Raw genomic sequence first — 26,517 nt, forward strand, 5'->3', positions numbered from 1 at the left:
TTTCCACTGGTGCTTTAGAGTAGCGCCTTTGATTGTTGCCAAGGAATCATTACGGAAGAGATGAGACGCATCAGATTCGAACATACAATGCTTGTTAGTTCATCTTTGTGTAGTTTGAGCTTTTTCAGAGAGACATATTGTCACTTCACTAATCAGACCAGAAGCTGTACATGTATTTAAAATGTTTAACATTCAGCTCTTTTGAGTGAATGACTAGTGGTGAAGTAAGACTCTTGGCCATTGTAGTAACTGATGTAAATGTACATGATTCATGTTTAGTGTCATTGAACTGTGGCCTAGTACTTGTTGCAGTCCACTTAAACACTGGAGCCAGTCAATGGTCAACATGCTGCTATAGTCTATCAATCCCTCAAACTCTCTCTCTGTCTCTCCTTCTCTTTACTACAACTGGATATTTTTTAAATGTATATTTACCCAGGTCAAAAGCGTGAAAACCAAACATAAAAAAAAACAATATTATCCCTCTGTAATGGGTTCAGATGGCAGAGCGGCGTGTGACGAGCGCTGAGCAAATTCCAGTTATGCGAGTGAATGAGTGTGTGTGTATTGGTCCTGACCTCCTGAACACTTTCTATAAGCTGCAGCATGTAAGTCGTTTCTGTAGGCTGAAACTCGGTGAAAAGTGAAAGACGGCCCTGATTCTGATTCCTTCGCCTTCACTCTCTCTTTTCACTCGTCAGTGAGCACGCTGCACAATCGGCCTTCGTGCTCTGCGTTTTTTTCTCCCCCCCCCTCGCATGTCCGGCTGAGGAAGAGCCCGGCGCGCAGCCCTGTCACCTGAACCAATTACAGATGGGCCGATAGCTCAGCAGCCATGCTTTGTTGATAGGGAGCTTGAGAGTTGTCAAGTAAATCCGAAGAGCGGGAAGAAAAATTGGAGGAACGTGGACGGAATATAAATGGGGGATTGCGGTATGGAAGAGTGAGGGAGAGAGGGACGTTTGAGTTAGTCATTCTTTAAGAGCTCCGAACTGCATCAACTGAACCCGAGCTTCCTGTCAGAGTTCATTTGTTCGCTGTCTAAGCATGGCTTGCAGCACGGCGAGCTAAATATTTTCGGCGACCACGAAAACACGCAAACATACAAGTCCTAACACAGTCGGTGGTGGATTATAGGGGGCACAGATAAGTACAGCCAGAGGGGGGTCTGGCTGGCACGTGACCAGGGAAAAAAATGGGAAGCACAGCAGGAGAGTTTAGACATTATAGGAGCATGTGCGTATTGTGTGTGTGTCTGGGTGATGGATTAACTTTGGGAGCATGTGGCTTGCCGATCATCTAACTGACATGACATGCAACGTCTCCGTACTCAGATGCGATTCAAAAGGAGCAACCTGGAGACAGGACCTTGGAGACGAACGTGTTTGTGTGTGTGTTGTTTTCTGCTGCAGTCTGGGCAACAGACAGCAGCAGGAGAAGAAAAGCATAGGCGTAATTGGACAGAGGTTTTATCCCCTCTGACCAATTAAACTGCAGCTATGCACGTACAAACAACCAATCAGAGACCTCATGCCAAGCTGAGGAGAGAGGAGAATTAGCTCTGGCAACACTAACACACACAAACGTGTGAATAACCACTGGGAAATATCATATACCTTCACACAAGTGTATGTTTGCAATGAGGAGAGAGATGGAGCAAAATGGTGCAGAGATCAGAATGGTGCAGTGCTTGGTGGGTGTGTGTGTGTGTGTGTGTGTGTGTGTGTGTGTGTGTGTGTGTGTGTGAGAGAGTATGTATTCTTCACCAAGCTCTAGGCTGAAGCCGGTGCTTATCCAAGAACCCAAAAAGCTTTTTTGTGAAAGGGCCAACAGTTCCAATGATTTAAGAGCTGAACTGTTGGAGATGTAATTAGATGTTGGAGTTTACCGACAAAGGCCTTAAAAGATTAACTGTGAATGGTTTTACAAGCTGTACTTCGGGTTTTGAGAACTTATAGTTTAAGGACAAATCCTTCAAAAGTGTCTACACGCAACATAAAGAACAGAAGGCAAGCAGATTAAAAGATGCTTTGTAACTGTTTATCTTGCTTGTGAAGTCGCTCAAATTGAATTTGGCTTGAATAATAACGATCTTCAAACAAACGTCCGCACTACAATATCTTATTCTAAAAGAAAGAATAAATCCACCCTGAAAAACAGTAACTATGTTTCAATGAGCAAATCGAATAGTAATTATTTGGCTGATGCGGGACTTTTGACATTTGTGCAAGACTTTATTGGTTGCGTGATGCTCTTACTTCACAGTGGAGACATTTACAGTGCAGTTATAATGGCAGAAGGGAAAAACAACCCTTTCAGCAATGCCAAACGTGTTAATGGTTAAGTTTCACTGGCAGCTCCTGAAACCTAACGGGCAAGAGCTTATATCCTCACTCGCCATTTTCCGGTGACGTCATATTTATGTCATATTAAAGAGAAGCAGTGGCTACAGCAAAACTGGGACTAAAATGTTTCAGAATTCATCTGTACAGAACAGTTGTGTCGAGGTACAGCAGAGAGATTTTTTACACAGGCTAACAGGTTAATGCTTACATTAGGTTTCGAATGATTACTAAGGCGCTTTTGGTCAGGTTTGCTCTATAAATAAAGGTTGACTCAAAAACAGAGGTATTAAAATGTAGGTATTGGAACATGATTTGTTTTACACATGTATTCAGGTTTTACACATGGAAAAGTGCATCAGCTGAAACGTCTAAAGCACCATAGTGCTGCCACATCCCTCACTTTAGATAGCGAGGTCTTCAGCAACACTATCAGTGGGGAGCTGAATAGCACTATAGAATATGGATAAAGTAGAAAACCAACATATTGAAGTTTCAACTTTACTAAAATATATATTTTCTAACACATTCGTTATAAAATAAATTATTTGGAAGTGGATCAAGGTGAATTTTTCCTCTAATAGACAACATGGAAATGGTCTGAGGTATTTTAGTATTTTTCGTGTTTGAGCTGAAACATTCCTGCCACAAATTGAGGAAAACAGGATTATTTATAGAAAATCCAGGAATGGTTCTAAACTAGCCACTGACATAAACCATATACACACTGTATGTCCAAACGTATTGGGACACACCTGGGCGGGTTATGGTTGTATGGGGTTCCCTAAACTGTTCCCACTAAGATGGAAGCACACAATTGTATGGGATGTCCATGGATGCAGTAGGATAACATTCTGCTTAGATTTAACCTTGGAGACCCAAACCTGTTCCAGCATGACAATGCACAAAGCCATCTCCATTAAGATATGATTTACATGGGCTGGAGTGGAAGATTTTGGGTGGCTTGCTATAGAGCTAATCTCAAAGCTGACTGCACTTCAAACCTATTCACTCTACATCAGTACCTGACCAGTGTAGGTAAATGAGCACAAATCCCCACAAGCAGTACACAAACATAGGATACATCGAGTTAATGTTGCATAACTGGGGAGGTGGTATCTCAGGTTAACGGCTCTAGGTTACTAATGGGAAGGTCAGGGGTTCAAGCCCAGGTATAACCAAATTCGCTACTCTTCGGGAAGGCCCTTCAGTGCTCCAGGGGCGCTGTATCATGTCTGACCTAGCTTCCTGACATCACTGGGATATGTGAAAAAAGAATTTCACTGTGCTGTAACGCACAATTGACAAGAAAAAAAGCCCCTTTGCACAATCGCGTGTTTACATGCTTTGTAATCAGACGGGCATTTTAAATCAACTGCAGTCGCTAGATTTAGTTTGTTTCATTTCTTTTCCACTGCACGGTGTTCCTTTATTTTCCTGAGAAAGAAATCATCAAAACAGTTTCACTTCTGTGGGGTTTCTGAAATGCAGAACCATGTTCTCAACGCCTTAATCTGCTAATATAAGCATCGATATAAAAGGCAAGACATTCTCCAGCACTCACAGAGGTAGGAGGTGTGAACAGGCACTTCAGAAGCATTTACCTGTGCATTACCAAGCTGTAAAAACTCTGACTTAACACACAGAATAAGACAAAGATTCCTGTGGTGACTGAGTAGTGGTCATGAGACTGGAAATGACTCACCTCAGACATATTGACCCGGCCTTCCTGGAACGAGCACTCGTTCGCATTCTGCGTGCACAAGTGGCGATATTTGCACCAGTGACACGGGAAAGAGCCGTTCACACAGGACAGGCAGCTGCAGAGAGAGAGAGAATGAGAGAGAGAGAGAGAGAGAGAGAGAGAGTTTAGGGAAACGTGGTCCTTAAATAAAAGCAAGGGCAAAAACATTTGCACAGACTGATAGCAATACTGAGTAAAGAACTAAGTGTCAACTGTCCTTTCCCTGTCTTTCCATCATGAGTAAATGACTGTCCTGTCTTTCATCCCGTGCCTTTAGTTTTTTTTTTCCCTCCTCTTTTTCTTTTAAAGTCAACCTTTTTTCTGTGAAGCTGCTCTTTCATCCCCACACAAAGATGAGCTTTCAGTAAGACACCCATGGTTTAGAGCGAGACAGAGACAGAGAGCGCGATGACATGAGAGAAATAGATCAAATGGCATAGGATTTCCCATGGAGGGGGAGAGAGAGAGAGAGAGAGAGAAAGAGAGAGAGAGAGAGACATCTGATGAATAGTATATAACAGGTTTGGAGCTGTTCTGATTTCCCCCCACACTCAGATGTACACAGACAAAACAAACAAGCACACAGCCCCCACATCCACAGCAGTCTGAGTGCTTTGGCTAGAAAAGCTGAAGCGTTCATTTAAATTAATCACCTCGGCCAAGCGATTTGTTCACCCACAGCCATTAAATGAACAATCAGAACAAAGACGGCCGGCCACGTAATTGAATCACATGATCCCCTTAATTGACCAATCTGCTTGTGTGTTGAGAGAAGCTGCCTAATTAGTTGAGAAATGGTCAGTCAAGAAAATTATCCCTGCTTCCTAATTCAAAGTGAGCAATTTATCAAAGGATGTCTTGCGATGTCTGATGCTGTTTATTGTTCGAGAGAAGACGGGGGTGTATATGTGCGTTTGTGTGCATTAATGCATGTTCGCTCGTGTTTGTTAACTGGCTTCCCACTGAGGCTCCATTAGTCTCTGTGTTATTACTGAATCTCTGGAGAGCCAGTTGGTTCCATCCATCCAAGAGGGTCAGCGAATTAGAGATCGATGAGAAATGAATGAAACGCGAGGACCTTCTGAGGACCATTAGTTGACTATTATTAATAGATCACTATTCACGGTTAAAGTTAATGCTTTGCTGCACCTAACCTCAAAATAAGTAACCGAAAGCAAACTATTTCCTTTTTTTGGTTCCCACAGGTTCATAAGGGTCATATATTCCTATTTTTGTGGAAATATTTGTTTAAAAAAAAAACACCATACGATCGTCCGATTACACAGAGTGACTCACAATTATTTAATTTGTACAGATGAACAGGGCCATGATTAAGGGCCCAACAGTGACAGCTTGGTGGTGATGGGATTTAAACTCATGACGTTCAACAGAATCCAATGTCTGAAGCATCATTCATGGGTAGGGGCCAGATGGTTTTGACATTTTAAAAATAGCAAAGTCATGAACAGATGGTATGTCCCAAATGTGGTACCTACACTGTTACCACAATGTTCCCATATGTTTCCCAAACAGTTTTCAAAGTAACTTAAGGTTTCTTTTTAACTTAAGGTCGATATCTCAGTTCAATATTTAGACCATATGTAGAAGTAAAATAAATTAAGTATAATAACAGTCAAACAGTTAACCAACTAATTAATTTTCACTTCAGTATTAATGAGCTGTTGAAGAAATGATGGACATTAAATATTTATGAGCTTTTTATTGCTAGAAATCTAAAGTGTATCTTTTCATGTTAAAAAGGTACACGTTTTACATCACAAACTCATCAGCCACCACTCCTTTAAAGAGTTCAGCTTTTTTCCCCCTTTTTCTTTCTTTGACTTTGGTTAGCAATTAAAAAAAAGCAGCATTAGGCCGCCAGACAGCTGGCAAGCAAAAGGGAAAAGCGTCTGAACTGAACCTGAACTAAAACTTGATAAGAAGTATTGACAGCTCTGGAATTGAAAAAGTTTCGATACAGCCAGGCGAAATCCCCCCATAGAATTTATAACTCGTTGCTCAGATGTGAAGTTCAAAATCTAACCATCTACCAGAGAAGCACACTTTTGTGTTTGTGTGGGGAGCTTCGTCTGCAGATTCCGACTTGCCTTGTCTTATGACTTCGGTCATGAGTTTGCATTGGACTGAATTTTGTCTGGGCCTCAATGATGAAGCATATCTGTGCTCCGTGCAGTTCTGTAGCTTCCCGGCACAAAGCTGCTGCTGCGGGTATGTGGAATTTCCGTGGAGGAGTTGGCAATCGAAAGAACCATGACTAGCAAAATTGTACTTCTATTTAATTCTATTAAAACAGCAGGCTTTTGAGGACTCAGCTGCACAGTCTGGGTGTTTTTTATTCATCTCTCATGAAAAGCATATTATTCAAATTCTTCTTCGTAAATCTTTCCAGAATGCTCCAATTCCCTGACTTTCCCTTGTTCATCCTTCATTAAGCCTATAACTATGTACTTACTGTTACCGTGACGTGTATCTATGTAAAGAAGGGATAAAATTGCACTTCTATTAAAATCGGTTTGAGTGGTGGACATGTCCCCCCGTGTTGCCAACATCTGCTACTTCCCTGGATATTGGTGCTGGTGGAATACAAATCTTTATCCTGTTGTCCCCCTGCACATCTCCCTCTCAACAGGGTTTAATCTGGTGCCTCTTCTGCATCACCCCGGAGTGTGTCGAGGCCCATCACACCCACTGTTCCCACAAGTGCCAGTCTGAAGTGAGGGGTAATTTTTCTGGCACTTCATTTCAGTCACCTCTCTGAACCAGATTCATTATAATCCCCTCACGTCGCTATGGAGCTCTTTATAAGCTAAATTCTACCAGGGCCTGGCTTCTTTCTCTCCCTCTCTCACTCTCTTCCCTCTGCCTTTCTTCTCTCATCCTTTCTAAACTCTCTTCTTTCGTATTAAAATGGCCGGGCTGCCCGGACCTGCTCCGCACGTCACAGACAGCAAAGACCACAATGCACCTTGAATACCTTTTCTCGCCAGCCCTCTTTCACTTTCATTACACACAGCCCGGCCTTTTCTTTCCAGTAACCGATTTAAAGTGAGAGGGGAAATTGTAAATTGCTGGCAAGTTAAATGGCAAGTGCTCTTAAGGGAAGTGCGAGTGTGTGAGCATGTGTGCTCTCTCTCTCTCTCTTACACGTGCCAAAAATGTGTTCGTGCCTCAAAAAGCCCTTTCCAGGAAGTAATTGCCCCCTCATTGCAGGCGCTTCTTCTTCCTCTTTTTTTTTTTCTCTCCACTTCCATCTTTTTCTCCTTATCTCCCCCTTCTTGAATCCAGGCCTCTCCCCTTCATCCCTCTTCCACCTTCCGTCCCACCTCCAAATCACACGGTGCTTTAGAAAGCGCGCGATGATTTCAATAGAGCGCATTTTCACTGCAGTGTTGCGCCGTTTAAAACGAATTGAATGTGTCTTCTGTAGGAAGATTCTGGCATCCTGCGTTCTCCATAATAGCTAATGCTCAGGCATATACAGCCACGGCTCACTTTAATTAAGAGACGATCATGACTGCGTGTGATTTTCCATTTCGGCGTCTCTCATCCCCCCCACCCATACACCCCCCCCCTCCGACGCGCCCCAAAATGGCACTGCTCCAAATTAGATTAATATTAATATGCAAATTTATGGCATTTCCAAGTGCACAAGACCTCATCAGTTGAATAAATAAAAGGGGCTCTGTGTGTGTGTGTGCCTGTGTGTCTGAATGTCTGAATAAAAGTGTGTGTGTAAATTATATATATATATATATATATATATATATATATATATATATATATATATATATATATATATACATACACACACACACACACACACACACACACACACAGACTCACTCTTACTCAGACACATGACTCCGGCGCATCTTTGTTTTTGATAAAATTTTAAAAAGGGTGAAATTCATGCAATCTCTATACCTTTCAGCCCAGCTTACAAGCGAGCTGTGTTTATACTTGCAGTTCACACACGGATGATAATGAGCGCATACAAATGTGTGTGCACATTTCCGTGCCCTGTGCTGTCCCACCCATTCCTATCTCTCTCTCTCTCTGCCTGCCTGACACACATATACTCACTGTTATCTTTTAGAGAGCGTATTATATGACTTGGATGCTGCAACACTGCATTTTCTCAAGAATGTGTGTGTGTGTGTGTGTGTGTGTGTGTGTGTGTGTGTGTGTGTGTGTGCGAGAAACTGTGTGTCAGATCCCCCTGGAGACAGCAAAAGGGTCTCATCTGTCCTGCAACGAGACACGACACACACCCCAAGAGAGCCTGAAACCATCTGGACTCTTACAATAACCCTCTTACACTATGCAGAGGGTACACAGCCCAATGAGATGTTAAACACTCAAATGTTAGGAAGCATTTCCAGTTTCACTCAGGTCTACTTCCAGATATTGGCTGCCATGTTGTCCTGCAAATACTCAATATTCAGATTTCTTTTTTTACTGTACAATTATGCTTTAGTATTATTATTTTTTTTTTAACATCCCCTTTCTCTAAAGAGCCTCGAGTACCTGTCAATCATCCTTCCTCTACAGGGTTGCCATGGTTACTGAAATCTGACCCCTATGAGTAAATTGAGAAGACCAGAGGGTGTGTGTGTGTGTGTGTGTGTGTGTGTGTGTGTGTGTGACCAGAGAAAGAGGAAGGGCATGGAGAACACTTACGATTTGTGGACGGTGCAGTTGTAGAACACGAAATCCACGCTGGCAAACTTCTTTCCGGTTTCTTTGGATTTCAGGTAGAGCTTCACCACACGTTTATCACCTGCAGAGAGCAAGAGAGCGAGCGGCGGGTGATGGAGGAGAAAGAAAGGTATCTAGGCAACACATCGTGCTTACTTCCCCCCAATAGCAGGGCATTGCGGTGGTAAAAATAGCCGCTTTTGATTGTGCTATGATTACTGTGGATGTGATCAAAATTGCACTGTAGGATCCTCACGTAATCAAAATAGCCATCTTCAGCAAGACGCCGCGCTCGTATCGCCATAGAGACAGTGAGAATAGGGCAACTATTAGCAAATGACTCTCGGGCCACGAATCAGGAACACATGACAGGGTTGAAAATGCACTTGGTTCTAATATTTAAACTGTAATATTGAAATTCTGGGCTTCTCTGACTTTATTATTCCTGTAGGTTGAGTTGACACACACATACACACACACACACACACACACACACACAGACACACACACAGACACACCTTGGTGGCGAGTGATGGGAATGAGCTCTTTAGTGGTGGGGGAGAGGCAGTAGATACGGCTTCCCTGTATCCTGGCTTCAGTCTCAGTGTAGTCTTCAAAGGAGCAGTTCACGCCTGCGGACAGGTCCGGAACATTTCGTGCCTGGAGAACCAACTGGAGAAGGGGAGAGAATATTAATGACAGGAAATCTTGCTTTCTAGCTTTAAAATAATGTCACCCCCACCCCCCCAAAAAAAAAAATCCATAACAGTGCAATAACTTTTCTCCATCTCTAAACATCTGATATTTTTTGTGCTTGTTGTTTCCTACATCATAGCCTGCATCGCAGCGAAAATGCGTCACATTATGGAAGAAAAAATATATTACGCTTCCAATTTCTCATTTCCCTCCTCGTTTGTCAGGGAGCGCAAAATTCGGGATTGTGTTTCGTTGCCGTGTTACTATCCGTCCGTGTTCAATCACACTACCCAGCATGCACTGCTATTGTAAATCTTCACCGCGAGCCACCGACTGCTCGCGGGATAGTGCTTGTGAATAAAGCTCTACCGGCCAATCTTAGCACAGGAGGCTACGGCAGAATTCAGGTGGGAAGGTGGGGGGAAATATGTCTCGGAACAAGATAACTTTTCAAGGTAACAATTTAGCTGAACAATGCCGACAGAACACAGTGTAGCCGAGTGTGAGGAAATACAAAAGAGACGAAGCTAAAGGTGTTGTTTTTCAAAAGCAATAGGAAAAAGAAAAACTTTGGAAGGAAAAAAAAAAGAAAGCAGGTATAAGAAAAGGAGAAAAAAAAATCTGTATATTTACTGGTGTGCAACCAGAGGGACTATGAGAGAGGTGTTTGAATGCAGCACAATAGATTGGAAAGAAGCCTTTCCACTCCAAAGAGATAAGCTTCATGTCAGAAAAATAGAAGGCACATTGTGATATGGTATTCAGAATTGTTACAAGACAAAAGATTAAGTTATAAAAGTTTTCTTTATGTATATATAAAATGCACCCCTTTTGCAAAGCAGCATTGGTGCTCTTGAGGTAATTTAAAGAGCTCCTGCTTTATTACAGCATGATTTCCAGCTAGTCTGAATTTGCTCTTTTCTAAGCAGAACAAAACAAAACGAATGCATTCTGTCCCTGAAGCAATTCGTGCGTTCTAGTGTAACGATGATATGAAGAACACTCAATGCACAACTCTAATCTGTTTCAGGGAAAAAGATACTTCACTCCCTGGTATCTCAAACGGTTAATGTGGAGCTTTCTTTTGGACAAGCTGAGAAGGAGAAATGAGGAGAAGGTATCAAGTCAGCATTACAGGTCAGTCCAAAGTGGCTGCCAAAATGAGAAGAGAAGAAATGAAAAGGAAAAAAATTCCAGTATCAGTATTAAAACTTATTCTGTGAGTCCCTGCAGTAAGAGGCGGCATTTTTACAGCGGACGAACAAACGAGTGATGTGTATTAAGTGCACAGAGTGAAAGAACTCGCACAGATGCGCACTGATCTGGTGTGGATGAGTTCGGAGGTTCACTGTCGCTAAACATCCCTGGTTAAAGCAGAACGGGTCTCGGAATATGGCACTAATGTGCACGCATTTGTCACTGCGACAGAGAAAGCAGTTCATCTCCGCTCTGAAATAAATCTTGCGGCATGACAGTAAAAAACAAAACAAAAAAAGAGCATGTGTAAGCAAAAGCAACAGTTTTACAAGTTTCGAGCAAACATCTCTGCAGGCTTCGATGTGGTCTCACATGTGCTGGGAAACTCAGTCTAGATGGAGATCGGGGTTATTGAGTGTTTAGTGCAGCCCTGACTGGATGGCTGTGGCGATGTTTCCGGTGATGGACTATTAGTGGTGGGTTTTCTCATCCGTCTCTGGCACGCTCGCCGGACAAGTAAGTGTTATGAAACGCGATTCAGGCAGGAGATAATTCAGATTGAGGCATAGCGCCATGAAATTCAGCAACATTAAAGAGTGATCGAGAAGACGGCGCTAAATCTTGCCGACGTTAATAAACCGCCTCTTATTAATTCCTTTTTAAACAAGCGGGAGTCTGATTTCATCAGGGCTGCTGAGTGCGCTGAACTCGGCGGCGCGCCGTCTCTTCCCCCAGCCCGCCCCCGCCTGCCTGTTTATTCTTCCTTTGTTTTTCCACCGCCTTTTGTTTTCACCATCATCAGCTCAGCAATAAACCTGAAATGCCCTTTGACAACTAAATCGAGGTTGACTGAGGAGACTTTACAGCGACACTCGATCGGCACGCCGGTCTCCATTCACACCGTTTAATGCGTTTCATTAACTCTCGCTCTAGCCACGTATACACGTAAGCAGTGACCCAATCACGAGGCACAGTACCGCATAAAGCCTTCTGAATAATACTGCTAAAACGAGGTGGGAAAACACAGCACTTCTACCTTTCACACACGTAGCTGCTCCATGGGAAAAGAAAGGGGGTTATTCAAACACTTGATTGAAAGTATTGCGAATGAATTGCTTAACAAAAAATGGTTCTGGTGGAGAGGACGAGATTTAATCGAAGGCGGCCTTCATCAGCGCTCAATTTCTACCCTTAAGGACGTGAGACATTAAAGCACTTAATAAATGTGGGGGAGTGGATAAAGTTGCTTTATATGGGAATCCCTTTAGCAGCCGTATTGCTGTGGAAATCCTCAGCATAGCCATACATCCCTTTTACACCGAGATTTAGAGATATTTTTGGCTCTGGCTTTATGACTACTGTATCCATTAAACCTAATTCTCACATTCAGCACTGCAGAACTCTCAAATGTGTTTGGGCAGAAGCTGTTGATTCATTTTCTAGAGCTTATGACAAGAGTGCTGTCTAGAATTCAACTCAGATTGATATTAATTAAAGTCATAAGAATGAAAATGGCAGAAAATTTACATAAATCTAGACCAGGGAACTAAAAAAAAAAAAAAAAAAAGTAACCAACAGGTAGAACCCTATATAAAAATATATATAATTTTTTATTATAAATCTTTGCAACTATAATACAACTATAACAGTTTTTTCATTCTCCTACCCATTTCCTGTAGGTAGTGCTGCTCAAAATACATTTATTTAAAAGTGGCACTAAACAATACCACTCTTAACAATGCCAGGTGCTTCCTTAAAGCAGAATGCATGTATACTTGTCGGTCCAGTCATCATTAAAGTCTGGAACAAGCCGTTCATGTAGCTCATTTGACATATAATAACTCGCTAATGTCGAAACTATGCAAAACTAATGAACTAGCTGACAAATGTAAAACTTTGAAACATTGTGACCTTAGAGCGTGGAAATACACAATTCTGATTGGACACTATTGTCACATGCCAACAGTTACAAACAGAAGGTTTGAGAAGTTTCTAAAATACAGTATATCATTTTACTTCTTCATATGATTCTGATGCATATATAAAAACATGCTAGTTTATTGGTCTTTCAAACTAAATTTTTTTAATGCATTTGCTTACACAATTACATAGATAACTGTCACTCAGTTTTGTCAGATGAAAGCATGTAAACCACATTGGTAAGGTGACATTTATTTTACATTACACGAAAAAAAGCCTCAGGTTTCATCGCTTCCCGACAATCCGGTGGTTTTCCACCACGGGGGAGTCTTCCTAATTTTGGCCAGACTTCCTTTTCTAACTAAAATATCACAAGGAAACTGCTTTTTGTCGTATTACCTCAAGCCATGACCATTATGAAATCACTGACACATTGCTGTGGTTTAAGAGAAGCTGCTGTTAATGTAAAATCAACACTGTGGTGAGAATTTTAACTCCACACACCATTCACTCATATTTTCATTTTCATTTTCTGTAACTGCATATTCTTGTGTTTTATTTGTTGCACAACTGAAACCTGTCAAGTGAGATCACTTGGACATAATGCTGGATTGTTCACTAGCTGGTTACTGATTGCAGTGTAAGTGACCCTGACTCTGTACGAATAATACATCCAAAACCTCTTAAATTAAAACTGTCAACACCTACAAGCAGCATGCCATATGTTTAACAATCCTCTCCTTGAAGTAGCCTTGAAATAACAGATTGTTTACTATGTTCTGCTGTGAGCAGTCAAAACAGTCTCCATATTGTGTCTTGAAAAGGAAAAGCTACAACAAATACACTATATGGACAAAGGTTCATGGACATCCATTTCACATTTTGTTCTTATTTGCTGTTAGAATAACCTCCACTCTTCTGGGAAGATGTTCCACTAGATTTTGGAGTGTGATTGTGAAGATTTGTGCTCATTCAGCCACAAGAGAGTTAGTAAAGTCTGGTATTGATGTAGGGTGAGAAGGTCTGTGGTGCTGTCAGCATTCCAGTTCATCTCATAGAGTTGAGCTCTACAGCAGGCATCTCCACATCTTCTATTCCAACCCATGTAAACTATATCTTAATGGACCTTGCTTTGCTTTTACAAGGGTATTGTCATGCTGGACCAGGTTTGGATTTTCAAGTTTAAGTGAAAGGAAAATGTAATGCTAGCCCATCCAATTGTGTGCCGCCAACAATTTGGAGAAGAACGGTGTCCCAACACTTGTCCATATAGCACATTTTTATACAAGTTTATGAATGTATACCAAATGAAAAGGAATTCTTTAACAGCTTTATTATTTTTTGCTAGCAAGAAAAACACTGGTGGTTTTGCTCTACACGCCATCGGACCTATCTATCTATACACATATATATATACATAAATACACACACACACACAATCTCGAGCCCTGTCCGAGACAACTCTCGTCAATTGCAAGCACTTACTTCCGACGTTAAGAAGATCCATCAAAAGCCTCTTTATTTCATCATTCGATCATGCACGCATAGCACTCCCAGGGAGACCATTTATGGGATGTGAGGTTGTGTTGGAGAGGTGCCATGCTCAACAGTCCTATAGTGCAGTGGGCTTACCACACTAAAGTTCCTCGAGCTCAGGACACCAGTGTGCTATCACCTTTGCTGGTTGCAAACCGAGCACATTTCCGTGTCATTTTGGCTGGGTTCTGACGAGCCACACTACCAGGATGTGACGTCGCAAAGTCTCAGCAGGTTGCGCTGCCCTCTGTCATTTCTCTGTCATTTCTGCTAGAGGTTGAGTATCAGCGAAACAAGATGAGGCCGTTCCTCTCTTTTAGCATGCCACAATTCAGTGACTTTTGCAGGCACTTCAAAGAAGGCATGGTACATCATTAGTATCAAAGTCTTGCCCATATTCTGCACTGCTAAAGGCAAGGACTCAAGGTGGTGTTTGTGTCTGCATGAGGCGCTTCTATAAAAGACTGCCACAAATTCCGCGAATCAAAGTCGTCTGCAAATTCTCCGCTGCTAGAGGCAAGGACTTGGTATGGCGCTGATGTCTGCATGACACTCCGTCTACAGGCTTTCTTTTAAGAGACAAGCTGTACCGTGCTCCATGGGACCAGGCTTGAGGTACACCGTGCTACTAGACTGGCTCTTTTTGAAAGACAGAGGAAATGCTGACTCCATCGAAATGAAGTGAAATGCATTGTGAGGCCACACATAACTGGCTCACAAGCAGATATCGCTGGAACGTGGAGTTCTAAATAAGCAATACGGAGGCTCGTTATGCAATTTTCAGTAAAGTAAATGAATCACAACCACCTTTGTGCTTTTGATTCCATGGAGTGTATAATGTGCTGGATAACAGCATGGGCCAGAATTCTTTACCTCTGCCAATTTGGGTCAATTTATCATTCTTGGGTAACACTACTTTTCCAGTGGGTGGAACATTGGTGTGCATTGTACATTTATAGCAAAATATATAACATAGAATGTAATATTTAGGGCTCTTACTGTGCCAGGTTTTCAGGCTTACTCAGTGTACAGATGAGTGACTTTTCCACAATCTTAAAGGTCACTGATCACATTGAAATGATTAATTCGCACAATTTGTGTTTGGTGTTGATAGACAGATAGATGTAGATAAATCATGTAAAAAGAACTTTAGTTTATGTATCTGCTTAATTTTTTCCCCCTATGTTGCCTACAAGATCTCAAGCAATAATAATCAAGATAAAGATAATCATTTGAAACCCGATTTGCTAAAGTTGTGCGCGTTGGTGTGCATTTGAGTGATGATATATATTTTTTAAATAATTATAAAAAAAATTCTCTCAGGTGGTAGGTTGCACTGAAAATTATCTATCGGGTGTATCAAAGTTATACAAAGAGCAGTGGTGGACAGTAAGGAAGCACATTTTTCAAGTATCTGTACTTCAAAGTATCTTTATTAAGGAACTTTTGCCTTCACTACATATTAATGTGTAATGTGCGTATACACTTAACTGCATTTCAGGAAAAAACATGCTGTTCGTCCCTACTTTGAAGTGAATACATAAATTGCACTACATTAGAACCTGACCTAAGTCTACATATCATAACCCTACAATTTCCACAGCCTAAGGGTCTCACTGTGTCTAACAATTAAAAAAAATCTCTCCTCAAAAGGTATGATATTCAGGAGAATGGAACACTGAACTACATCAATTATTCAAGTCAAGTTTATTTCTATAGCGCTTTTCACAACAGACATTGTCTCAAAGCAGCTTTACAGAAATCAACAGTCAAGGTGAATGGTGTGCATTTATCCCATTATATAATTATAATTATAATAATAATGTATAATTATTAAAATATAGTTATCAGAGAGCAGCGCTTTCCTCTTTTACTAAAGTGCATACAAAAGCAAGAGCTTTTACCAAAAACAGAGGTTTAATGGAGTACTTTTACTGGAGTAATATTTAAGCAGGAAATTTCTAATATTACTCAAGAACAAGAATAGTGGAATCCATCCATCCATCCTTGACAAAAAGCATCTAAAACAGCCGCAGACAGCGAAGGGTTAATTTGCATGTATGGGGGTTGCTTGTTCTCGCTATAGGTAAAGTAGTGTGTTATGGCGTGACCTACAGATCTGTAACCTATTAATACACAAGCGCAATCAAGCACAATGGATTAAATGTTTAGAATAAAGGTCAGATACTGCATTAATATAAAGTACACTGTATGTAGCATGCATGGTATTTCTATACTGATACAAGCACAAGTATTGTGTGAAAACACTCAGGTCTTAGATTCTGTTATAAAAGTTTTTTTTTTTTCGGTGTGATTTTTTTTTTTGTAGGGTGTTTTTATTTTAGTAAATAATTCTGTGATAACTATGAAAAAGTTTAACCCCTGTCACCCTAGTCGTAATGCACTGTTTCACACCTGGACTTCGGACATGGTCACAGAGATGTTGTTGGGTTGAACGGTTAAGTCGACGCACTGGTCCACTCTGGTGGCGAAGCGCGAGGATTCATCTGCCCTTTCGCATCGATCCTTACGAGAGCATCTACACCGAAAAAAAACCACACACACACACACACACACCACACAAACACAAGATCATACAACATGTTAATCACTACAATGTAATGTCAGCACACCACTCTCTCTAAATGATGCTTGTATGCCTGAACAGAGCTTGTTTTTTTGTTTTGTTTTTTTTTTATTGCCGTCCGTGTCCAATCCAAAGAAATTGACAGTAATTTTTGTAGATAACACTTTTGCCGGCAATAACTTTTCTAACGTCGGGCTTTCAAAATGTCAGCTTACAGGCAAAGCGTGACCTCATTTAAAAGCGGGCGTGTGCTTACGCGCGTGTAGGGTTCAGCTCTCTCGAGCTCCCACCTAATTTAAATGCTTATTGCAAATGCTACAGGGGAAGTCACTTAACTCAATAAGGGCATGTTGCACTTACTGTACTCCTAGCTCACGGGAGAGAGAATGAAGTCGCTACACCGCCACTAAGACTATTATGTTAATCATATAGTCCGCCTAGTACCCCGGGGCTCTGAAGCTTGCTATTAGAGGCTAGAGACACTCGTCAGACGTTTACTGGAGGAAGAGCGGAGATATGAGCGGAGGTTATATTGTTTCCTTACTTTCATTTCCATTTGCATGCCCTCAATTAAAAACCATGCTAATGTTCATCCTCTGAGGAAGATAACGCGATAGGGAAACCGCTTTCTGTGTATTTGGGTGAAGGTTTAATTAACATTTTTTTGGGGGGCTGCTCTCCTCCATCATGCCGAGCGTTCAGAAATCAACAAGTTACTCATTTGTTTTAGGGCTGCATTCAAAAAAACAAGCTCTCAAACAGTGCTCCAATAACAAAATCTGATCGCGCGTCACACCACAGGACGCATGCCGTAATGGACGGTGTCACGCTAAATGACCAGATGACAGGAAATGACCTGGACATATTTCCTGATTAGTAATACCAAGACTCTTTTCTATGAAAACAGGGAGAGGAGCTACCACTGCATCTTCCTGCAATACAATTCATTGTATCTTTAATAGAGAGCATGAACGCAGGCAACCTGAACACACACAGAACAGTATCAGGGAGAGTGGTCTTCTAAAATGAGCACAAGGTATTCTGGGGAGCATTAAAAGTCAGCCGGCTCCATGATGATATGGTTTACATGGTTTTGTGTGAAGGTTCTTAACTGGCCTGCTATAGAGCTCTGACCCCAACCCTACTGAACACCTTTGGGATTAACTGGAACTGCACATACATCAGTACCTGACTTTACCAACACCCTTGTGGCTGAAATAAAACTAAATCTCCTCAAACACACTCCAAAATCTAAATACGAATCTTATGGTTAGGCATCATAATACATACACAATTCATTTTTGTCTGAGAACAATAATAATGCAACCATTTTTCTTTTTTACACAAATCATTAGACACACTTAAAGGCAGTTTCACACACACATATCCAACGCTCCAAGTCGAATTCAATCCCCTCCCAATTCAATCACTTGCAGGGCGGGCTGTCAAATCCAGATTTATAAAGTGAGGTGGAAATGACAACAGTAGGATTTGTAGCTCATAAGCCATATGCTTCCAGTTACAGCATGATATGATCCCTTATGGCTATGTGATGCAGGAACGCATCATTCAAACCACATGGTTCACTTTTGGCAGGACTGTACACTCTGGTACGCTCGGGATATGGCTTTGATGATATTCAATACCCAATATACTCACACGTTGAGCAGGACACACCAGCCGCAATGAGGATCTCTGGAGCCCAGACACTCGGAACACGTAGTGTACTGATCGCAGCTCTCTACAGGAACACGCTTCACCTAGACACGGAGAAAGAAATATTACACTCATTAAGGTCATTTAAGTAAATGCTGTTCCATACACCGATTTCTTGCTATACGTGCCCACAGACAGCAATTAGGTGACGTAAGAGCAGCCTCGAGGCTCCATGCGGCTCATTCATTTGTCCGTGTGCACCGGGGTGTGCGTGTCACATTTGCTCCCGCCTGCGTGTGCGCGTGTGGATAGCACAGGTGTGACTGTGTGGATATGCAAAGTAGTGACCCTGCTTTCTCATGACCGGCTGGGATTTCTGACAGTTACCATGGTGAACCTAATCTCGCTGACAGCCACCGGGGGCACGTGGTGTCCGAGACAAAGAGATGTGTGTTTTTAGAAAGTCAAAAGAGCATAAAAACAGTTGATCTCAGGAGCTGTGTGTATACATATAACTGGAAATGGGCAAAGGCTCATCGTGTTAAAAAGAAGAATTACAATCTTCTTATCTTAATTCAATTTCACCCAGTTAACAAATGAGAGAAACCATCATTCTGTATACGTCTGAGTTTCAGTATTAAATTTGGTGGGGGTAAAAAAAAAATATCCATAAAGTGTTCCTTTAACCCCTAGAAAACAGAATCCACAGCCTCACCCACAGCTTTTATCTAACACACACCCACACTTTACAGCTGTTAAAGAGATTAAAGTGCACCAAAACTACAGGTTTTCCACCCTGGTCAGTGTTTTCCCTCCTCTAACACACTTGATTGAACTAATCAGCTAATGAACAGCTGTTCCTGAATTGAAATGGGTGTGTTAGAGCAAGCAAAACACAAACGATCAGATACTCTGGGAACCTGTGATGTAGATAAACCTGGCAGAAAATAAAAACTAAAGTGAATTCCTGCAGACCCTCCTGAATGAAGTAAACTTCATCGTGAAGGTTTTAAGGCGGTGCCAGAAAAGAAAAAAACGGAGCGGTCTAATAAAAGATGGGCAAGCTGAGTGCAGGAGACGTTATTGCATTGGGTCTTGAGGCCAGTTTGAACACAGTGTGTGTGTGTGGTGGGAAAAAGAATCCTTTTAATCTGACTGCAAAAACAATAAACTCCAACCCCTAAGGTCAGTACGGGTGTGTCTACACACACTCGCGTGCGCGCACACACGCACACACGCTTGAGAGAAACTGGGCGAGAAAGAGAGCGAAGAGTTGGAAGTCTGCCAGAGACTGAATGGCTACAGACACAGTTGAGTCAGAATAGAGGGGCGAGACAGACAGACAGACAGAAGTGGGAAGCGATAGGTTCTCAGGAACAGCAAGTTCTGAATAGAAAGTGATCAGGTGTACGTTTGAGAGCCTGTGTGATGTGTGTTAATCAGCAATCTACAACAAGCTTCCCAGTGACATAATGGGGGAAACAGTCAAGTCTGGAATGGCATGCAGTTTTGACTATGTCATCACTGTCTCTCCTCCTCTCCCTCTCATTCACACACACCTACGCAGATTCCTGACGCTGGGAAATAGAAGCGTTTCATAATCTTCTGCTTTGTAAGTGGTTGAAATCAATGTGGCACGCGTGACAAGAGCCAAATGAAGTCAAGTAAAATGACAGACATCAAAAATCGCCTGATAATGGACCTGTCAACACACACACACACACACACACACACACACACACACACACACACACACACACAAATGCACACACACCTTGAAAGGGTTCTCTCATCTCCTTCAGGCTTTCAACTGTCACATCTGTATCAGAACATCCTGCAATCATATTTTTGCCATCTACAGAAACACAATACAGATGATGGAACCAAATGGGAGTGAAGTAACTCTAAACACTCACCGCTAGACTTTTTTTATTTTTGGAGGCAACACACGAAGTGTAGACAGAAAAAAAAAAAACACGAGACAAGCTAATAACTTAATAACTAGTATTAACGTCTCCATTCTTATTGCGGGACTAAAAGCCATTTAAGAGCTTTACTTCTGAGTGAGCGAGGGAACAACAGGCTTAAATTACACTGAGATCTTCGCTTCTCGGCTGTTATCACACCAATTTAGCTTACAATAACAGCACCACAGCGTTTTATTCCTCTTCTACCACAGCGACATGCCTCCGATTACTATGGTTTCGGTCGATTTTATTTATAAACGAACAACGCGGCACGAGTAACAGCTCCTTTATAATTAGTTTTCACAGAAAGGAAACAGTTACTTCCTGTTATCACTTACTTTATAGAAGTTATAAGCATTCATGCCACTCACTAACCTGCCCTGAAGACTCAATGAAATAAAAGTAAATGCTGACACTGGAGACTCCTTATCTCCATACGGAAAAGCCAATTACATTGATGATTAAGTGGGATTTGGAATCATTTTGGATTAGGACATCAATTCTATTATGTGATAATGTATTAGAAGCTGCATGAGATTTGAGAATTCAACAGCACTTCGAGATATAATCAAATTGCAAAACCTCAGCACTATATACTAGGATGAATATTTTGCATGTGCCCCATCGCCCACCCTGGCACCTTAACTATACCCCGTGTGTCTGAGACTGCACCGTGGATGACTGTAGTGACCTCCTCATCCTGCACAAGTATGCCAAAGCCAGCGGAGTGAAATCTGTCATATCTGCATGGCAGCGATGTGCAGGCCCGAGTGTCTGACCTTTCCCTCTGCAATCTTTAACGCTTTCACCAGCTGCCCGTTTTACACAGTTATGTGCGTGCGTGCGTGCGCTCGCGTGTTCTCGCCTATAAAGGGTCCGCGGTGCAGGATTTCTCTGGCAATAAACTCGACCCAGTAAGAGAATGGTAAAGCATTTAGACCCAAGAAGAACACAAAGGCAAGCAAAAGCACACAGACAGATGCACACAAAAGCACACATGCACAGCTTGAGCACAACTGCTGCCAAGTGGGAGGATAGAAGGCGAACAGACCAGACACACAGACAGACAGACAATCTGCCCATCTGTGATGATGGTAGGATGATGGAATTAACACCTGATCAATATGTAAACAGAAAATGATCAATTCTCAACTCAAATGCTAATAATTTAAACCCTGCATGCCCTTAAAAAAACACCCCGTGTGTAAAGAAATGGTACTCATCTGTTCTCCCCTGCAAACTCGCAACTAAGGGATTGACACACAACATGTCTGCAGTCAGGGATCACTTGAATTGTAAAATCAATTCCTCTTCAGCAAAACTGAATTCATGAACACTAAATGGGAACGATGCAAGTTTGAATTCCACCAAGTAAACATCTTAAAATAACTATTAGATTGATTAAGAGAAGTTACCTTGCCTTAACCTCATTCTCTACCTTGCCTCTTTGTACATTTCTGTTTAATTACTGCATGATCTTTGTATAAACACTGGACATTTATACTTCATTTCTCTGTACAAAGCATCTGTATATTTGCACACCATGTCATTTGCACTGAGCTGGTCTCTACACAACCTTTATATGACACAGTATTCTATGTACACACACTAATTTGCACTGCTGGTTGGATGCTAATGGCATTTCATTGTCATTGTACAGAGCACAAATCACTAAAGCACCAAAGTCAAATCTAATCTAATTATGTTCGAGCTATTTGGATGAAACCCATTCAAAACTTCTCTGCGGTACCAATAGAAGCAGCTAATAAACTATAAGAACTTAATTTTAATAGAATACCACTGATAACGATTGGCTGTCATTGTCAACAATGTAACAAAAAAAAATTATGTAAAAAATTAAATAAATAAATGGCCCACCGAACTTCACTTAAAAAAAAAGACTATATGACTATTAAGATTCAATATTGAAGTAAATAAGCTTAATACAACTAGCTGCTACCTTTCTTTCAAGTTTAGCAATATAAAACAATTCTTTTAATCTCATCTTATGTTGCACATTTTTGCATTTTCCAGGAAAAGGGAATCTGATCGCATCCGATCACATCTGTTCAGCAGGTGCTTACAATGTAAAACGGACATAAGAAATGTATTAATGATTCGCCAAATATTTTATTCCTCTGATACCTGCTAACACTAATGCAACAAATCTTTATACAGGGTTGCGATTAATGGTAAAGCCCATAACTTACAAAGGCACAGTATCTGTAAGATTAAATTAGGCTGCAAAAGTGCAAAGAAACCATAAAACTAAGCAAACAATTTGAGCATTTTTGGTAACATGAAAAATTTCTAGTTCTTGAAAAAAAGTGTTTTGGTAAAACTTGTGTGTCTTGTGTAATCACAAGTTAATGGTAATTGTGTCTTTATGTTATTCAAGCCGTTAATATCAAGTTAATTCACATGAAGATGTTCATGTTGGAATATAAACTGATTAATCTGACAATAGTACAATAAAAATATTATTTCTTAATCAATGCAAATGTTACCCTTTTATTTAGTAAATGTGAGGGGAAAAAACAGAAATCTATATAACAAAATATACGAATGCTGCGAGGTGATATATGATATTAGATCTCGTTGAAGGTGCCAACTGCCAGTAAAGGGTTGAAGTTAGCGCTTACAATAGTAATCCATCAGATCTTTGCTCCTATGCCATTTGAATTACATTAACTACATTTACATGAAGTCTAAATGTTAATAATTCCATTTATTGGGGGGGAAAAAAATTGTGGGCACTCTGAATGAACTCTATCTGATCAAACATGGTGGTTAATCAGTTTAACAATCTATTAAACAGATGAATAATTGCTATGCAAACCCATCTGAATCTCTGCATTACTTCTTGTGCATGCAAATTTAGAGGTACGCTAAATTGAAAATGTCGAGTTAAGAGAAAAAAAAAGTAATTGTAAACATAAAATATATGTATATTAACAAAATCAGACATGCGGTTGGCATTTGAACAGTGCAGGACACACAATTCTTCTCGTCTGATGTTTGATGAGGACATTTCACTATGACTCACTAAGACAGAAAAATTAATTAAATTATAAGCACTCACCAGATACGCTGATTTAACGTGTCATTCTGAAAGGACATGAGCTTTATGCAAACACTGGCACAGACATAAATCCTGCACTCTAATATGTGTAGATATTTGGGTGGCATTTATCCACTGATCAGCCATGACATTAAAACCATTTACATTGATTTTATCATTACGACAGGACCTGTGAAGGGATTGGATATATAAGGCAGCAAGTGCAGTCAACTTTTCGAAGTCGATGTGTTGGAAGCAGGAAAAAATGGGCAAATGTAAGGATCTGAGAGACTCTGACAAGGTCTGGATTGTAACTGGGCAAGAAGATTGGGGCAGAATGTCACCAAAAGCGCAAGTATTAAGGAATGTTCCTGCTACGCAGTGTTTAGTACCTCCCAAAAGTGGTCCAATGAAAGGAAAACCGCTAAACGAGAGGGAGTGTTATGGGTGTCCAATGCGCACTGATGAACTTTAAGAGCGAATGCTAGCCGTCAGTTCCGATCCCACTGAAGAGCTACTGCAGCACAAACTGCTAAAAAAGTTATTGAAGTGTAAGAACACATAGTGCAGCCCAGCTTGCAGCGTATGAAGCTGTGAAACTGCAGAGCAGTCAGAGTGCCGATGCTGACCCCTGTTCATCTCCAAAGGTGCACAGTACAGTGAGCATCAAAAAGGGTCCATTGAGTGGTAAAAAAAATAAAAAGTAGCCTGGTCTAAGGAATTGCGTTTTACATCAAGAGGAAGACGAATGCAAGCACATCACTGGAAAAAAGCCAGCACCAGGGTGAACTATGGGAAGAAGGCAAGCCTGTGGAGGCAGCATGATGCTCTGGGCAATGTTCTGCTGGAAAAAATGCTACCCTATCATGGCAACAGTATTTCCTCTCAGTAGGATAATGCACATTCTACATCCACACTGCAAACATTGTTCTGGAACGGTGTGAGGAACTCAAAGTGTTCAAAGTATTGACTTGGAACCAAATCCACCTGATCTCAATCTGACTGAGTGTCTATGGGATGTGCTGGACAAACAAGAATGATCCACGGAGGCCCCACCTCAGAATTTACAGGACATAAAGGATCTACTGCCAGATACCACAGCACACCTACAGGGGTCTTGTGAAGTCTTAGTCTCATTGCCATTGTCTGTATATAAAGGGTACAGACAATGGCAGATTACTCTCTGTACAGCCTGCTGTGATCATTTATTGCTATTTTGTGCATGCTGGCATATTGTCTAGCCTAGACCAGCATACACTGTTTACATTTAAATGTTGGCTTTTCAGTTTGAATCTATTAACTCTCTACTAACGGCAGCCATATTACACATTTTTCATCTATTGCTTATAAACACAAAGGCGCTCAGCTTCCGGACCCAGTGGGCTCAAGAATTGTCGATATACATATATTTTTCTCGATTAAGTGCCATTAATGTGGTCATTAGATATTGATTTTCTGCCAAATATAAGTTCCCAGAAACAGCATTATAAACTCACGTGTTTTAGAATCATCTTGAGACTGACTCTGACTCGTACTTCATTCAAAAGACAACAACAAAAACAAAAAAACGATCATGAAGGATGTTTAGACGTCGGGTCGCCCCCATTTCCTGCTCAGCTTGCATGAAAGTTTCCATATACCACATTATCATAATTGGGTGTGTTTTTGTTCTCGTCTGTCGATAACAGATATCTACTGTAATAAATTAAATCTGGTAAATGCTGCATCATTGGATTTGCCTGAACGTGTGATTTTCAGGCGCGAGTCTGATTCGCTGTAATCTGATCTGCGAGATCCCCCAGCCTGGCCGTGCAGCTCGGGGGCCCTGGTGAGATCGGCCCATCAGGTTCGCTTTAATTAACTGCTGCAAAACACGAGGCCAGTGCTAAATTACTCTGTCACTTCTCTAAATGGAGTTTTTGAGGAGCGGCCCGCTCCACGACTCCAAACGCTGGCATTTCCATTATGCTCCCAATGAAAGAAAAAGACACGGAGGAAAGAGAAGTAGATAAAGAGAGCGGGAAAGAGAAAACGGAGTTTTAAAAAAAGGAAAGAAAAAAAAAGAAACAAAGTGAATTTCTCGCTTTGTCTCATCAATCCAAAGTGCTCGTGCTCTTGAGGGAGCAGTCCATCATTTTCTCCCCGGAGAAGAATAAACACTGAGGGAGTGATTACTGAAAGCTAATATCTATTGATTGCGTGTTGTTTATTCGAGGCATGAAAAGGGGATATATGTATTATATACATCCCTCAAGGCTTTGGGACATTTTATGTTCATATTGATATGATCGTATGTATTATGTATTATGTCAGTATTAATATTAATTGATCATTTGGCTGTGGGTGATGAAGGTCAGACGTGCGGCGCAGCAGGGGGTAAGAGGACCAGTGAGATGAAGGCGGAAAGCAAGAGGAAAAAAGCTGTTAAATGGGTCAATAAACAGAAAGGACATCAATGAGACCTGCATTGTAGCACCATTCAAAATGCACATATTCTGTGTGTGCGCGCTTTGAGTGTGTGTGTGTGTGTGTGTGTGTGTGTGTGTGTGTGTGTGTGCGTGTCCATTTAATGACCACTGCACGAATATATCTGCCATCTGGTTTTACAGATCTCCAGAGATTTCTAAGGCCAAGTCAGTTAAGATTAACATGACAATGACCATATCTCCTGCTGAGAAATGCAATACTGTGTGAGTGCACGTGTGTGCATGTGTGTACAATATTTGTTTGAGCTTTGAGCCAAATACAACGATCATTTACATGTATACACATCAGTCAGAAAAGGTTATACCATGTTAATCAAGAGGCTAGTTTTACAAGGAGTGTGTGTGTGTGTGTGTGTGTGTGTGTGTGTCCTGAATGGAAAAGAATGAAGTAAGCCCTCTAAATGTGATTGAGTGTTTCGATACTGAGGCCCTCCACTCCTCTTATCAAGCCAAATCTACAACTTGATAGTGTAGACACACACAAACAAAAGGTAGACTGATACTCAAAAGCTTCAGTGCACTTAGAATGCAGAAGGGAGTTGTGTATGCATGGTGTGTGTATGTATGTGTGTGTGTGTGTGTGTGTGTGTGTGTGCGCACTAGGGG

At 41.3% G+C, this 26,517-nt stretch overlaps 1 protein-coding gene across 2 annotated transcripts in view; it reads right to left on the reverse strand.

Moving 5' to 3' along the window:
• Positions 1 to 26,517, reverse strand: part of plxna1b (plexin A1b) — a 190,557-nt gene that overhangs the window by 63,230 nt on the left and 100,810 nt on the right. For both annotated transcript variants that reach the window (XM_046870381.1, XM_046870466.1), the window contains exons 5-9: positions 18,401 to 18,501; positions 16,570 to 16,693; positions 9,324 to 9,477; positions 8,788 to 8,887; positions 4,048 to 4,162 (exon numbers count right to left, since the gene is read on the reverse strand). In XM_046870381.1, the coding sequence (XP_046726337.1) occupies positions 4,048 to 4,162; positions 8,788 to 8,887; positions 9,324 to 9,477; positions 16,570 to 16,693; positions 18,401 to 18,501 (594 nt within the window). The remainder of the gene's footprint in view (positions 1 to 4,047; positions 4,163 to 8,787; positions 8,888 to 9,323; positions 9,478 to 16,569; positions 16,694 to 18,400; positions 18,502 to 26,517) is intronic.

Source organism: Silurus meridionalis, chromosome 1 (genome assembly GCF_014805685.1).
Source record: "Silurus meridionalis isolate SWU-2019-XX chromosome 1, ASM1480568v1, whole genome shotgun sequence".
Lineage (NCBI taxonomy): Eukaryota > Metazoa > Chordata > Actinopteri > Siluriformes > Siluridae > Silurus > Silurus meridionalis.